General features: G+C 42.4%; 1 protein-coding gene across 3 annotated transcripts in view; it reads left to right on the top strand.

The window, feature by feature from the left end:
* Nucleotides 1–11,317: 11,317 nt before the first annotated feature.
* MDGA2 (MAM domain containing glycosylphosphatidylinositol anchor 2) overlaps nucleotides 11,318–17,112 on the top strand; it is an 814,155-nt gene continuing 808,360 nt past the window's right edge. For all 3 annotated transcript variants that reach the window (XM_007192803.2, XM_007192802.2, XM_057544648.1), the window contains exon 1: nucleotides 11,318–12,852. In XM_007192803.2, the coding sequence (XP_007192865.1) occupies nucleotides 12,573–12,852 (280 nt within the window). In that variant the 5' untranslated portion in view covers nucleotides 11,318–12,572. The remainder of the gene's footprint in view (nucleotides 12,853–17,112) is intronic.

The following is a 17,112-nucleotide window of genomic DNA, read 5'->3' as shown; positions in this document are numbered from 1 at the left end:
GCATTTCAGGTGCCATTTGCAGAGAAAACACCACAATACACACATTCTGGAAAGTATAACTACTACAACTGAGCACTGGAGAGAGGACAGACATAACAAATCCTGTTGCAGCATGCTGGGAACTATAATCTTTACCTACTATCTTGGTTTGGAACCAGAAAATCAGATTATGCAAGTAGTGGAAAAATACCTTGAAGTAATAGAGAATTGCATGGCCTGTTCCTTGTTAAGGCTACATCAGTCTATCCTCTACTGTGACTCTCAGAAGAGAATTTCACCATTACTTAAGTGGAGAGAGAGCAGGATTTAAGACAATCCATATATTCCGTTAACAAAGATTAAATCCTGATAAATCTAAACTCTCTTTAAAAAGAAAAATAATCAGCATTGGGCTAATAAAAAATTACTGCAGCAACAGAGGAAGGGAATGGCATGGAGAGAGTGCATCTTTGACAATAGTTTATTGCAATATCTAGAAGAAATTACAATTAATTATTTGACACGTCTTGTGGCCCTGAGTGTCGGAGAGGACATAAGAAGAAACAGGATGAGGTAAAGAAAGCAGTGAATGAATTATCAAAGGGCTTCGATGATGATTATAAATTAGTGATAAAGTTAAAATTTCCATTTGACTCTGGTGTGGATATCCACCACTGTAGGCAATCAAAGCAGTAATATGGACCAGAAGCATGGGAAGCTTTCCAAAAACGTAAAGGAAAATGACAAATTTGAACTAATAAGAGAAAATGAATGCACACACATACTATATATTTTGGATATATGAAGTACTATATTTATATATATCGAGAGAGAGTAAAGAGTAACGATAGAGCAAAGAGTAGTTGTTCCTGAAAGAGTATAGCCAGAATAAATAGAGAAGACATAAGTAAGAGAAAACATTTCAAAGGTGAGAAAGGAATTACTGACATTTAAGGTGTAGTTGCTGGGGAAAATCCTTATCTAGATACATCCTGATAAAATATGTGAATCACAGACATGAAGTAAAAATATTGAATGCACCTAGGGAGAAAAAGCAAATATCTATAGTGAATGAAAAGTCAAGCTGGCGTCAGACCTCTCCTTCCGTAATAATATTGACAAGTTACATTGGTGCAACAGACATCAAAATATCATTAGGATATAATGAAGGTAAATAATCTAATCAAGAAGGTTGCTTTTATATATTTATATATACATATACAACTTTATATCTTACATTTAAGATTACACTGTATTTTCAGAATCCATGAAATATTTACCCAGAAAAAACCAGCTAAAAGACCACAGGGAACATTTCAACAAACATAAAAAACTAGAAATTGTACAGTCTACATTTTCTCATTATGCAATAATTGACATGGAAGATAACTAATTGCAGCAAATATTTTTAAAAATCTCCTTGGCAGCTGATTGGTTAACCAATAATTAAAAACTACAGTTATTATAGTCTAAATCCAAACTAACAAGAAAGACAACATATGTCAAAAATACAATGAAACAGCAAATTCTACACTCAGGACAAGAGGCATAAATCTAAATACTTTTATCAGTAACTAGGTAAGAATAAAAATAAATAAATGAATTAATCTAAGAAGCTGTAACTGGAATGCCGAAACTATCCCAAGGAAACTAAGATAGTAATAGAGATGAAAACTAATACAAAACTTAATTAGGAAACATGAAATAGTATAAGTGACAAGTAAATTTGAAAGCTGGTTGATTGAAGAGACAAAAAAAGATGAAACTTGAAAACGCACAAAACTTATACACTGATACATACACACAAAGAAATTAAAAGTACTAAACTTTGAGAATGAAAAAAGTGATGTAAACACAGATCTAGAGAAGATATTTATTAAATTTTAAGACTACACTACTCATAAAACCGTATTTCGTAAATGTTAAGAAATGCATGAATTACTCTGATACCATAAATTGAACAGGAATGTCCTTCAAAAATGTGAAGATCCAGATGACTATCATGGACCTTTCTGTAATAATTTTTATGATATTCTAGAGCTCACAAAAATTACAAGCTTCCCAGTTAACCTAATGATTACAGCACAAAGAAATTTCAGACCAGTTTCAAATAAGAGTATAAATATAAGAAAATACTAAATAAAATTATTAGTAAATCCAGAACTTTATTAAAGCCATAATACATTCTTACAGAAACATACACAAAGATATTTCAACATAATAAGCCCTCTGTGCCTCAGTTTCCTCATCTATAAACTAAATAATGATAGGTTCTACCTCATATGGTGATTTCAAAGATTGAATATATTAATAAGTTTAAATGGCTTAGATATTTTGTTATATAATTTCTCAACAAATATCAACAGCCATTGTAATATTAACAGCAATTAAAATTGATTAAATACATCAAAACCCATCAAAGTAGTTTTGGATCAGATTTGTATTTAAAAGTCTGTGTCTACCAGTGAATTTAACCCTCTCTAACATCTCAGCTTTCCTCAGGTGCATATGCATAATGATAGTTTTCTTCTAGCTTTATTATGATGATTACATGATATAATACTTTGCATGTTGCCTAGTAAATTATAAATTTTCATGGTAGTTGTCATTACCATTTGTGATGGTTAATTTTATGTGTCATTTGACTGGGCTAAGATACTTAGCTAAATCTCTGGTATTTACCTAGATAGCTGGTAAAACAATTTCTGGGTGTGTCTCTGAGGATGTTTCTGGATGAGATTAGCACTTGAATGGATAGACTTGGTAAAAAAAAAAAAAAAGATTGCCCTCCCCAATGCAGGTGGACATCATCCAATCCACTGAGGGCCTGAAGAGAATAAAAATGAAGAGAAAGGGCAAATTTGCTCCCTTTGCTTGAGCTGGGACATCTATCTTCTCCTGCCCTCAGCTATCAGCTTTACTGGTTCTAGGGCCTTAGGACTGGGACTGGGATTTATACCATCAACTCCCCTGGTTCTCAGGTGTTCAGACTTGGACTGAATTACACCACTGGCTTTCTTGTTTTCCAGCCTGTAGACAGCAGATCATGGGACTTCTTGCCCTCCATAATCTCACGAGCCAATTCCTATAATAAATCCCTTTTTGTGTATGTCTATATATATCTTATTGGTTCTTTCTCTAGAGAACCCTAGTACATCATTACAATAAACCTAGGTTTAAAATAATCACAAAATGATTATAATTTATGCCAAAAAGGCATTTGGTTAAATTCATCAGCCATGCAGATTGGGTGAGTAGGTGAGAGAAAAACAACATCAACAACCAGAAATAACAACACAGACAAACCTTTCATTAAAATAGCAATTATATATCCATTTGAAATAGATACTCAATGGCATTCTGAACTGTGAAACACTAGAGGCATTCTAATTAAAATCTGAAACATGTTATCACTAACATTTTTCAGTTGTATAACAGAAGTTCCTGCCAATCGAATCTCACAAATCGGGAGAAGTAAAGACTCATTACTACTGGAAAGAAGCAATCAAAATCATCATTATTAAAAAAAAAAAAATCGTCATTATTAGCAGATTATATGATTGTCTTCCTAACTGATAACTCAAGAAATCAAAGAAAAAAGAAAAATAGATGTAAAAAGCAATTTCAGATGGTTATCAAATGAGTATACAAAAATTAAATAACTCTCCTACATACCAACAATAACCAATTAGAAAATGTAAGTTTTAAAATTTCTCATTCATAGTAATGACATATAATTTTTCAAAAGTGTACAAGGCATACACAAACAAAACTACAAAATATGATTACGAACTTGAAAAAGTAAATGAATTAAGAAACAGTCCATGTTCCTGGGTGTATGTAAATTGTTTCTGAACTTTGAAACTGACTGTAAGTTTTATATGGTCAGTACCCAGATAGATTCATTCATAACCATAACCAATATATCTGCTGACTATAGGCTCTTTTCTCTCTTGGGATAGTCTCTGTCTCTGTCTTTCTCTGTCTCTCTCATCTCTCTGTCTATTTCTATTTCTCTCTGAGTTGTTTACGGGCTTCCACTTACAATGAGAATACAATCTTCTCTTTACACTGACCCATAGGATTCTTCATGAGTTGGTCCCTAACTACTTCTCAGAAAGCCTTCTTTCTCTTCCTTCAAGGCATTAATCTCCAAAAACCCTTATTTTTCCTTTTGTCTGTAGATCTCACCTCTTTATATGGTGGACCTTTTATTCCTGAGGTTTATCTCATAATCACTTTCCTAATGATACTATCTAATCTAATCCCCAACCCTTTCAGAGTCTAACACAACACTGTTGTTTTTTTTTAAAGTACTTATTGCAATCTGAAATCATCCTTATTGTTTGTTTGGTTGTTTATTGTTCAATATCTGTCTCCTGCCATTAGAACGTAAGCTTTGAAACCAACCAAATGCCCAACATAGGGAGTTTAGTTAATTGATTATATTGCATTCATGCATTGGGATGATATTCAATCATTAAAACTGTTGCTGAAGATGATCACTTACTGCCATGGCAAGATGTCACTCTATACTGAATGGAAAAAAATGGGATACAAAATAGGTAAAGAAGTATGTCACTCAAAATACATCTTTAACAATTATCTCTCCTCCAAGCCTAACCAAGAGATTTATTGTCTCAGGACAAGAGAGTTAGGGTGCATGCTCTTTATCTTAAGATAGAAACAATTTCCTACCTACAGGTTTTTTCTCCCTTCTTCAAGGAACTTCCCTCTGGAAACTCTCCGGCCCACCCAGCCCTGCATTTCTTTGGATCTGCCCTTGAACTTTGAACTTCCATGTGATATTTTGCCTTCCTGGGTCACCCCAAGTAGGCAAGACCTGGTCCTATCCCCTTAGTAACTTATTTATAGGGGACCAGGCCATGCAGCTATAACTAATGTTTTGAAATATTATCCTATATTCAATTTGTTTCTGACTCCCTGTAATTCTTGCTACTCTAGGGTAATATATTTATTGAAGTTGGGCATCTCTTCAGGGAAAGGGCAGAAGCCAGGGAATAAAGAAGTGTCAGACATTTGAGAGAAAAAAGGATTTTTGGGAACTCCTAGACCCAGGCTCTAAATTATTAAGCTCTGGCTTGGAGGATTCAGACCACAGCAGTTTTTCTACAGACCAGAGAGTAGGGAGAATGCAAGGTTGAAATGAAGTCCATTTTTCCCTTTAGAAGGAAGGTGAGTACCCCTGGTGTGAAGCTTGTAGTGGGGGAGAGTGGAGGACCCCAGAGAGAGACTGAGAGAGAGAAAGGAAAAAGAGAGGTAGAGTTGGAGAATAGGGATATGCATGTCCCTGAGGACTTCCCTGTCCTCTTGTGGTTGCACAGGGATTAGTGACCTTCTTATACTTTAAGAATTCCATGGTATAGAAAGCTTGTTTTTTGAATCTTGCCTTAACTCTTGGATGAAAATGCCTCGTAGGATGAAAATCAGAATTTCTACAAATGAGTAGAAATGTCAACACGGTATATTCAGGTAAAGGGAGAATGAAGAATAGTGCCATTTGGTTTCCTAATGTGAGTCATGTGTAGAAGATCCAGACTCTCCCGGTGGCTCCAGAGGAGCATGGGAAGGTGCTTCCATGGCTAGAGGTCTGGGAGAAGCCTGAGCTCGGAATGAGGTGGGAGCTGAGTCCTTATGATTCAAAGCCAACAGGGAAGATGGGAGCACTGGGTGAAGCAGGGTAAGTGGCAGACACCCAATAATCAAGTGGCGGACAGCAAAGCTGGATGGAAGAAGACACCTCTCCCTATTATCGGGACAAAATCTGAAACAACCACTAGTCAGATAAGGACAAGGAGAAGAGCAAATGAGAGAAACCCTAGAGAACGAAGTAATTACATGGGAGGCAAAGTTTTAAACTGAGAAGAGACTCTGCTTCCTTGAATTTTTCCAATAGCTAGCTGATATGATTAGCTTGTTTGCAGATTGAGTTTAATTACAGAGAATGTTAAATGTTGATATTGTACTATATTATATTATGTCATATTGTATTGTATTGTATATATTTTAGTGTTGTGATGACACATTTTGAATCCACCACCTGATTGTGACTCAGATTTCCTTTCCTTTATTTCCTATTACATGCATATCTGTAAATTGCTCCAAACATAGAATCTTGGGGGAAATTTTTGTTCAACTCTCTCGTAGTCCTTGATATCTTATCTGTGGCTTAATCAAATGACTTCTTTGTCAGAAACAGTGGGTTTCCTTATATTTCCACCACAAATTTTCTAATCCAACGCTGATGTTGATCTTTAATCTGGTCTACTGGTGACCTAGATGTGTAAGCATTGCTTCATACTAATCTGTTTTTGAAAGATAGTAAACTAAGCATAGTGATAAGGAGAAACTTCTCTGCATTAATATTTAAGCTGTTGAGTTCCCCAAGGATACATCCAGGGACGCAGCAGTTTCAAAAATAATCTTGAAGCAGAATTGTACTCTCAAATTTTCAACTTTCCAGCTATATCTAAGTACTGAAATGCCAAATCGTTACAGATAAACTGTGGAAGGACTTCAGAGTTCAATGTGACTGGACAGAAATGGGACAGATGAACTTTGAATAAAAGCAAGTGAAGTAATGCTTTTAGAGAAAAACACTTCATCATCCTTATAAAACTAAAGGTTCCAAGCTGTCAGCTAACCTCAGATGGAATTCATTCCAGTTATTAGGCCCATATATTAATGCTCTCCAACAACTAACAAATATTAAGAAAAATATTAACAGTAATAACAATAACAATGTATTGCTTAAGTCAAGTGCTGAGCTATGTAACATTCATGTATTACTTTATACAAAACTCTTAGTAACCTCTTGCTCTCTTTTCATTTTATGGGATACAGGAAATGTCAAGGTCACAATGACGTCAGAAATTCAAGCTCAAGGCAATCTGATGTTAAAGCTCAGACATTTACCTACCACGTTACACAGCCCTGTACTGAACATCTGCTCTGGAACAAATCAGCATTAGGTTTGTTCCCAAAATAGTATCAGAATTTTAATAATAGTGGAAAGGAGACATGTCAGAATAAGAATAAATCTAGGGCAGGGCTACTAAAAACACCAAGAGGTGATATGAGGGTATATGAGGGTAGACTTTTAAAAATAATTATGGGTTCAACATACAAACTGTATAGAAAACATGAATGGTTCACAAAATCCCAGAAGTCTGGAACTAGAAACTAGCATGTCTGTCTTGAAAGGAGGGCCTATGAGAGGGAATGCTCTTTACCAAATGAGTAAAAACTCTCAGAAATTTGCTATTTTTAGCTGTTAATAGAGTATCAAGAATATCAAGGCCCTTGGCTCATATTTTCTGCCTCTACTTTCCTCTGTTTGTCAGATACTCTTCATTGGCAGCCACGATATATCTGAGACCTTAGCCCCATCATCTGGTAACAAATTACCTTGGCATCCTCTCAAAACAGTATCCATATATTCAGCCTCTCCTGGGCACCTCCTTTTTTATTTGGACCCTGTATTTGCTACTTCCAGGGATTATTCTTTGGGTACTTTGTTGCTTCCTCAAGCTATACATCTCTCCTTGACTTCTCTCAGTCCTTACAAAGGGGATTTGATGTGCTTCCTTATTTCTAATATTAGCAGTTACCATTCTCATTGTCCTTTTTGTTCTCACCAAAGCCCTGTCAAGGGACAACACTGTTTCCCAAAATGAAATCCTTGTCTCATATTTAACACCAGTGTCTGGGTTCTGCTTCTTATAAACAATTGCTCCCACCCTACCTCCTGGAAATTACCATCACCTGGAACCTCCAATGCTATGCTCTGTGTCTCTGATAGGAAATCATATCTGTCATCTGAAACAGCCAATTCTATGTGATGCTGCTTAGACTTCCAAGCTTGCATGCTGGAAGCTATTACTAAGTAGGAGGAAATAAAACCAGGTGAACAGGCATTTGGTTAGAGAAAATTTACCAGGATAGAAGATTCTGTGCCCTACAGAAGTGGTTCCAATTTAGGTTAGTCAAACTTTATTGTAATCTAGGTTAGCTTTAAAGAGATCTGGTCAGAGGTCGAGGGGGTGATGGTTCGTGGTCTCAGGTACATGTCTGGGCCATAGAACAATGAGCTTGCCTTAACTGATTTTGAAATATCAGAAGTATATTTAGTCTCAAGATTAAAGGAGTAGGCCAGGGATACAGACATGTAGCCAACTGCGGTATGATTCAGGGTGGGTTATAGTCCTAGTAAGCTGTGATGTGAGCCAGGAACCTGTGACCATGAAGAACAGAGCAAGCACAAGGAAGTATGGAACAACAGGTCAGGGTGCACAATTCCCCAGAGATTACTATAAACCACTGATGATTTTTACATTCTTGTTTGGTTGCATAAACTAGAAAGGGAAGAGTATGTATGGGAGTCAGTGTGATTTAAAGGGCCATAAGGGAGTAGCCGTAGTAAATAGTACAGAAGACCTGGTATTTGCTTTGGGGGAGGAGGCTAGCTCTGAAAGAAAGGATGCATTTGCCACTGATAGTCTGATTTTGCCTACTCCACTGTATCTCCAGAGTTACTAGTTTTTCTCACTTCTGTCCCACTACCTTGGGTGGATTTTGTGCCAAGCTGTGACTCCCTCCATGACATTGCCTCTCTCACGCTACCTAGGTTGGAACATCCTGCTTATACTGCAGGACAGAGATAGAAATTTAAAATGAAACTACAGTCAATAAAACTCTGAGGGGTTATTAAGATAATTAAGGCTGTCAGAGGAGAGCCCCTAAATTTTCCTGGCCTTGTCATCACAAATGATAAAGTGTCCATTGATGTTTCTGTTAGAGACAGAGTAGTACTCTTGAGCGGGCCCTGGCAGTAATGCAATGGAGGATTCCTTTGAGTTCTGTACAATTTCCATATTCACTATGCAAAATCCAAGAAGCTGGCAATCCTTAAAGTTACTTACCCTTCCCCCATAGGAAAGTGCACTAATTAGGCCACAGATTATCCTGGTCCTGGTTTCATTACAGCCTTTGGACCTGCCTTCTGGAGCATCTCCCTTTCTCTCTGATAAACCACCTCTCTGCCTGTCCTTAGGACTCAGCTCAGGCTCACCACCTGGAGGCCTTCAATAGTTAGTGCTAAGGTGTGGCTGGATACATCATGCCTATTTGGTCAGGGCAGCCTAAAAAATGTTGAATTTTAAGAAAACAAACAAACAAAACAAAAAACCTTGGTTGATTGAATTGGCCAATTGTTTGTAGAAGTAATCTATCATTTTCATTGGAAGGAAAAAACATATGAGATCCAGTGCAATTTTTATTCTTACTGTCATATAACCTAATTAATGGTTCCATGTAAAATCTGCCACCATGGGACTTTCCTTAGATAGCACTTATAGTGTCAATAGAAGTAGTGGTGCATGTGTTGACCAACAAACCCTGTCCACTAGATTGTGTCTTTCTTAAAGGAAGGGATTCTGTCCTGTATATCTTTGAATGTTCAATATCCAGGACAGGACCTGGCCCAGAGTAGATACACCTGGTGGTTTCCTCAACTGAAGTAAATTGTAAAATGACTGGGTTCTCTACAAGCTCCAAATATTTCATTCAGGAATGCTGAGGGCTCCATGGGTGTTTGGTCCTTACCTAGGCAGAGGTGTGCATTACATGGAAAAGAAAGGCCCTGAGCTCCTGAAGCTTAAGTCCTAATGTGGCAGGTTAAGCAGAGTAATCCCTCTTAGAGATACTGACTTAGTCTGGGTTCCTTTGTTAAAGTGATACACTGATAAAATATTTCAGTGTGGAGTCCTGAAATCACTCAAAGAGCCTATGGTTCCATAAATAAAAGTCAAAAAAAGGACAGTACAAATATACAGGTGAAGTACTATCTCAGAACATGAGGGGCCAAAATCTGGAAGTGCCTCATGGACAAGACATATTCTGAGCTGCCATCTGAGAGAGGAGTTGCACTTTACTGCTCCTTGAAGCTGCTGTGCTGCTGTATGCAGGAATTATCTACTTTTAAAAGACAGATTTCCTGAAACATAAGACAATTCCCCTCACAGCTGACCAGTGAGTGAACTTCACTCATTCTCCTTCAAAAATGCCACACATTGAGTTTTGCTTCTACAGTGATACTTAATTCCATCTACTATGTGAAAGTGTCATTTCATAAAGAAGCGGTCTTCAACGCTGAGGCAGCCTTTGGGAACTTCTCAACATTGGTCCTCTTACCTTGTAAACCCAGAGCGTACGCAGTAGATCACACCCTGTAAAAATAATACGCATAATTCACTTAAGTGAGGAAAAGGACCTTGGTGGAAACAATGGGGACTATTCATTTCCTAGTGCTCTGAGGTAACACACCCCCTCCTGCCCCTCCTAGCCATAGCAGAGGGAAAGGGACCTGCAGTGTGTTATACCAGTCTATTATGGGAGCAGATAAATGAATACTATGCTCCAAATTTTCCATAGCAATTACTTTTTTTAAACACATGTATAAATGCACGTTTTTAGCTATTTTAATCACTTCCCTATCCATATGTTGTTTGAAGACTGAAGAACATATTCGACAAAGTGGATTGCGTGCAGGAAGCACTAATTTTTGTGGCTACAGAGACAAATCAGAAACCACTACTTATATTACCAGTTTTCCCCTATAAATCTTCGGTGGACTATTTCTACACTAGTTCCAATGTAAATTATAGATGCTTTGCATTTTTAATCCTTTTGTAACTATGAATTTCTTAAGCTCCTCGAGAGCCTCTGTCACAAAAGAGAAAAGATTTTCAAAGCGGTTAACTTTAGTAGGAGACATTGCGTATTAAATATGCTAAGCTCTGAACTCTTAGTGTTTTCCCCCTAGAGCCTTCACTGCTGTGACGACCGTATTTCCATTTAAAAGGACAGAAATGGGGAAGAAACGATGCTGTTTCCAAGTGCTGTGGCCGGTTCTGCCCTCTAGTCAAGCGGAACGGATCCCGGGAGACCTTGGGCGGAGTGGAGGGGATGGTGTGTCCTGTAATTACCCGGGGTCTAAGGTGGTAGCTGGCTCTTCCGCGTGCAAACGCCAACAGCGGCGTCGGAAACGATAACCGGTGTCCGAGGACGCGCAGCTCCGGGAGGTGGGGGGACGGGGGGCTCGCAGGGAAGGCTGAAGGCTGGAGGCCGGATGCTGTCGGCCTCGCGGAGCCTCTCTGCACTGTCCATACTGATGAGCTCCACGGCTGACACAGGAAGGCAGAGTGAGGAGGAGGCGCGGAGGCAGGCGACTGAGCCGCGCACCCGGCTTTGACGTCGCCCGGCTGCGGCTAGAAGCTCGCGCTCTCAGCACGTAGCGCACAACGTGACCACACACAGCCTTCCTCTCCGGCAGCCCGGCAGCTCGGCAGCCCCGCAGGCCCACTCGCCGCTTCGCCCTCCTCCTCCTTTCCGCCTCCGCGGTGCGCACCCCCGCGCACACCCAGGGATTCCGGCCGGCGTCGAGCCCTCGGCGCTTCGCCGCCCGGCCCGGGCACCTCCGCCGCAGCTGGGGCCCGAACGGCGGCCACGCAGCCGGTGTCCTTCTCAGGCGGCCGCTCCCGCGTTCATCTCCGGATGCCAGCACTACGTTAGCCCAGGCGGGGAACCCCTTCTGCGGCGCCCTCCTCTAAACTCCCGCCTGTCCCGGCCGCCCCCACCCCTCCACCTGGCGGGGGCAGCGCGGAAGCGAAGAGGACGCGCGCGGTGCTGGTGGGCACGCGTAGACGTGTGTGCGACCCGCTCTCTGCTTGGCATTCTCCGTCTCTTGCAAGGGACGGTGCCTGGACTCTGCTTTCGGCTCCCGGAATTGGTGCGGCCGGCCTGAGCCCCCTCTTCGCTGGCGTGGCGCTAAAGGCTATTTTGGAGAACGGTGGAGGTGGCCGCGGCGGCGGCGGCGGCGGTGGCGGCGGCTGAGGCTGGTGCCCGAGAAAGCTCCAGACTCACACTCTGCACCCTGTCGGTCCCTCTCCTCCTTCTCCCCCCTCCTCCCTTCCCTTCCTCCCCACCCCCGTGCCCCTAGCCCCACTCCTCCTCTTCCTCCTCCTCCTCTTCCTCCTCTCCCCGCTCGGCGATGCGAGCCTGTATCGTGTAACAGGATTGGCGTTGCAATGGCAACTGATGGAATGGGGGAAGGCAAGACAGCAGGGCTGGGGGCTCCGGACTGCGGGCGGGCCGGCCGCTGCCGCCGCTTGACGCTCCTCCGGGGACCTTCGCGAGTTACTTTGTAAAGGCGAACCCAAGCGAGGAAGCCCCTGCTCGGTGCCCCGAGTCAGAGGCCACTTCCTGCTCCCTGGCTGCCCGCGTCAGGCTCGCACCGCTCGGCACACCCGGCCCCTCGCCAGCACCCGCCGCCGGCCCAGCGCGCCGCCGCCGCCGCCGCCGCCGCCGCCGCCGCCGCCGCAGCCGCTGCGGAGACTCCAGCCCGCTCCCCTGAAGAACACTTCGCCTCCCGGCCCCGCTTCCCATCACGCCCCCTGCTCCTCCCCGGCGTCTGCGATTTTCCCAGGCGCCCAGTGTGAGTGAGGCGTGCGTGTGAGTCTGTGTCAGGGTATTGTGTTGTGGGAGTGTGTGTGTGTGTGTGTGTGTGTGTGTGCATGAGTGTGGGGTGTGAGGGGCTCCTGCGCTCCGCTCACGGCCACCGCCGGGGAAAGACGGACGGACTGCGCTTCCCTCTTCCGCGAGCGGTTCCCGGGCACCTCGGCTCGGCTGGGGAGCGAGCGGAGCGCGCCCGGCTGGCCGCCGGCCTCCAGAAGGTCCCGCTGCGTCCCCCCTGGGCTGGATATGTTCATGTTCACGTGAAGATGGATTTAGTGTACGGTCTCGTGTGGCTGCTGACAGTCCTCCTGGAGGGGATCTCCGGCCAAGGAGTGTACGGTGAGTGGAATCGCGACGCTATTGTGACCTTGTGATTCTTAGGGAAGATAGGCTGGTGAGCGAAAATGCACGACTCGCGCCGTTCCGGGGCCCCTCCCGGCGTGGCTTTTGATTTCCACTTCACGTTATTGGGAGCGATAAGGAGGCGGCGAGCGCGCTGCGAATCGGGCTGCGAACCGCTTTCCCAGCGCCTCGGCTCGGGCTCGGAGTTGGGTCGAGCCGGCAGCCCAGCACTCGTGCGAATAAGTGGCTTTGCACTTGATTTATCCCCCCTGGGGACCCGAGCTCTAGCTGTCTTTGATTTAATAATGATTTGGCTCCTTGCATGCCTTGGTGTCGGTGCCGCGGTTTTCTCCCAAGGGAAGCTTCGAATGTGACCCCAGTGAGCTCCCCATTCCTCTCCGCCCCGTCCCTCAGCCTTCTCTTTTCCTTTTCCTTTTTCTTGGGGGGGCGTGGGGAAAGTTGAATGCCTACTTGACTTGATTTTCCGGCTCAGGAAGTGGGTTGACAGTCGAGTTGCGTTCTGCACCAACCGTTGCCATGAGCACTGACTTGGGGAGGGGAAAATAGCAGGCAAGATTCTCGGTGCCAGACACAATTAAGGGACATGTTTATGTGAATGGATGAGCAAATGCATGAATGAACGGACGGCCAAGTCTGCGCGTCTCGGCTCCGGGGCAGGACACTAGCTCACTGCAACAGGAACATAATCTCAGTTCTCTGGAAAACGCAGGGCTGGGAGGGTTAGGACGGAGAGAAGGGTGAGCTAGTTAATTCGGATGTTTTTAAGTCCTCAAGAGCCAATCCAGGTTCCTTCGCCTGTCAGCAGTTGGCACCCTTGGTTTTCGGGACTGAAAGATACACACACACACACACACACACACACACTCTCTCTCTCTGGCTCAAATGTGAGTCTTCTCCTGGGATAAGCAGGCGGTGCTACAAAGGAAAAAATAACTTTTGTGTTCTCGAGGTATGGTGGGAAGGTTAGGAGAAGAGCCCTTGAGGGGACAGCAGGCCGAGACTCACCCACAGCTCCCAGGCTGGGGCCGACATCCAGAGAAAGTGTGTGCTGGAAATTTGGCAGCTCGCCTTTGGTCTCCCTCGGGGTTGGGACCCAAGCGCTGCAGTGCTAGGCACCGGCTGCCCCGGGCAAAGGGCATGAGTGTTTGTGGAAGCGCAGACCCTAGAAGTGACTTGGGAGTGGGCGCGGATGCAAGGGGACCTTGAGCCCTCAAACTCTCTGGGAACGTGGAGTGCGCAGTGGGCAGGTGTTTGGGAACCGAGGCGGGAGGTCCGCCTTTACTCTCTCCGCGGTGTCCTGTCCAGGGCTGAGCGGTGCTGGGGGCTGGTGGGGAGAGGGTCAGGAGCGGCGAGCTCTGGCCTCTGCTTCGCTTCATCGGCCGCTCCCCTTGCCTGTCTTCCTACTTCCCTCCTTGGCTCTGGATAAGAGATCTTCACTTTCTCCCACCTCTAAGCATCTTAATTTACCCTCTCTCCTCACTCCCTCTTTCCCGAATGAAAGAGAGCTTTCTTGGTGGTGGTGCTGCTGCTGGTACCGCTGCTGCTGGTGTGTGTAGGAGAGATGCTGAGGTCTTGAACCTCTTGGCTTAAACCGCTTGGCTGATGGCAGGAGGTGAGGCCTTGAGCGGAGCAGGAATTCATTGAGTGCTGTTTTGACTTCTGCTGGACTCTGGTGTCCCGAAGCTGAGAGTGGCTGGGATTCTGGGGATGGAGGAATGCTGCAGATAAGATGGAACCTTCTCAGCGAGCTGTTGCCTAGTGTGAGTCTGAACTCTGCTTGTCCAAGTCTTTATTTCTCTCCCATTGGTTCAGATTAGCCCAAATAAAAAGTTTTTGTTTTTGTTTTGTTTTTTAAGTGTGTGTGTGTGTCTGTGTGTGTCTGTGTGTGTGTGTAGGAGATAATGAGAAGTGAGAAAAATCGGGGGGAGCGGGGTAGGGGATGTTCTGTAACTGTCTTGATTAGAAAGGGTTCCATTTTTCTGTCACTGTTTGTCATTCAGATTGTTTGTCCTGGCAAGTCTCATGCTGGGCGGTGGAAAAGTGTAAGATGTAGGAGTGGAGACAAGTAGAGAACAATTGCATCAAAACAGTCCTGGGCCATGCTGCTTAACAATAAGGGGGAAGGCATTTCTGCTACTGAGCTGATCGTTGTGAAGGTGGTGGTCTTTTTTTTTTTCTTTTACTATTGATGTGGTTATTAGTCACTTAGCTAGGAGTAGAATTGGCTTTGTTTGAAAATTAGTCAGCATCTCTAGTCGTTATAAATGTCATAGCTATCAGGTGGGTGAAAAAATATATTTATATATTACTTTTCAAATATGTCTTACAAATCACAGAAGTTAGATTCTCAAGGTGGGAATCCCTAACCTTCAGCATTAGCATCACATGGGAACTTGTTAGGAATGCAAATTCTCTGACCCCTCCCAGGATTTCTAAATCAGAAATTCAGAGTGTGGGATCCACATTCTGTGTTTTTCACCTCAGGTGATGATTAGGATGCATGCTAAAGTCTGAGAACCACTGATAAAACTTCACATTTCATTGCTTTGACTTTGTAAACCATGACCTTTCTTAACCTGAAGTAGTTTTATTTTTTTTTTTTGTGGAAGCATTTATGGGGAAGAGAAGATTTTATTTTTATTTAGGTATAAAATATTGATTAACTGTAAGAAGGACGTAGACGTAAGAGTTAGTGTAAGATTACAAAGTGTGTTTTGAACATTTTACATGAGGAGTCTGGAAAATGATTAATTTAAAAAAGCAGTGCAATTATAAACAGAGACTTCAAAGACCTAGATAGGAACTTTGCTAGCATAAGTCTGTATCCCTGTCACCCTTTATTTGCCTGTGTTGGCCAGATGTAAAACCATTCGTGCTACACACAAAGTATTATTTCTTAATATTGTTTTCTAGTAGCTAAGTTCAAGAGAAAATAAAATTATTTTATCAGTAATTCAGGCAAAATCACTTCACTGTAGCCTAAAACTAATTACATGATTTAGAAATATATCATTGTGACCTTTCTTCTTTGAAATAGCTAGTCAGCCCTTCATTCTTCTACTGCTAGCCTGGAAAATTCTGAGCATGAAATTCAGATGTTTTTAAGTAATTGAGACTATTTGTTTTAATATATAGATTATATTGTCTTGAGTTACTGTAATCTTCTTCCTATTGTGTTTGATCAGCTTGGTACCGTGTGTACTACTTAAGTATAAGAGTTTCTGCTATAGACCTAGGGACTTACTGTCATTTATCTGGGGATATTGCTTAGCAGACTTACTGCACAGTAGCTGAGATTTGTGTATATGTGGCATTTGGGTAAGGGAGATTATCTTTTGATTTATATCTGCCTGTCTACCCTCCACCAATGATTCTGATGTCATTAAAAAACATGTTTTAAAAATGGCATTTTTCCCTGTAGATATCTATATTTGTGTAGTTTTTATTTTTTAATTTTTTTTTAATAAATTTTTTTTTGGCCATGCCATGAGGCTTGTGGGATCTTAGTTCCCCAACCAGGGATTGAACCCGGGGCCATGGCAGTGAAAGCGTGGAGTCCTAATCACTGGACCACCAGGGAATTCCCTGTGTAGTTTTTAAAATCAATTTTCTTAAGTTATATATTCTCCCTTCTTGAATTAAAAAAAATTTTTGGTATTCAAGCTTTTTCCTCAAAATAATCTTGGAAGTTTAAAGTTTTATTTTAATTTTCTTTTTACTATATTAAACGTCACTGAAAACCAAGAAGTCATTAAAGAACAGTGAACTGGTATCCATTTTTGGCATTGTTAATTTTGTTGCACTAAACCCATTGCATTACATTTAGGATAACTGATTAAACATAGCATCAAGGGTCACAATGTAAACCCCAGCTAGGTGTATGCAACTGCAATACTTAGAGCTGTGTGATCCAAAGTATTTTTCCTAGTTTTGAAAGTTTTCTTTGTAAGTTATTCTGTGGATGTTTAACTGTGTTTTTTAGAGAACCTGTTGATAATTACATAATTTTGAGAATCATATCTCCTGTAAACTTCACAGTTGTCTTGCTTAAAAAGGAAAAAACTGCTCCATTGCCACACATTGTATTTTTACTTCTGACCTATTATACCCTTAATTTCCGAGGAGGCTAATAAAAGATTATAACTGCATTAGCACAGGACAAATCCCCACTGCAATTGAAAAACAAAATAAAAGTCTATGTCTAAATAGTTTTTAATGGGAGCCAAATCTACCAAT

Source organism: Balaenoptera acutorostrata, chromosome 3, assembly GCF_949987535.1.
Source record: "Balaenoptera acutorostrata chromosome 3, mBalAcu1.1, whole genome shotgun sequence".
Taxonomy (NCBI): Eukaryota; Metazoa; Chordata; class Mammalia; order Artiodactyla; family Balaenopteridae; genus Balaenoptera; species Balaenoptera acutorostrata.
This window is presented reverse-complemented; position numbering and strand designations above follow the sequence as displayed.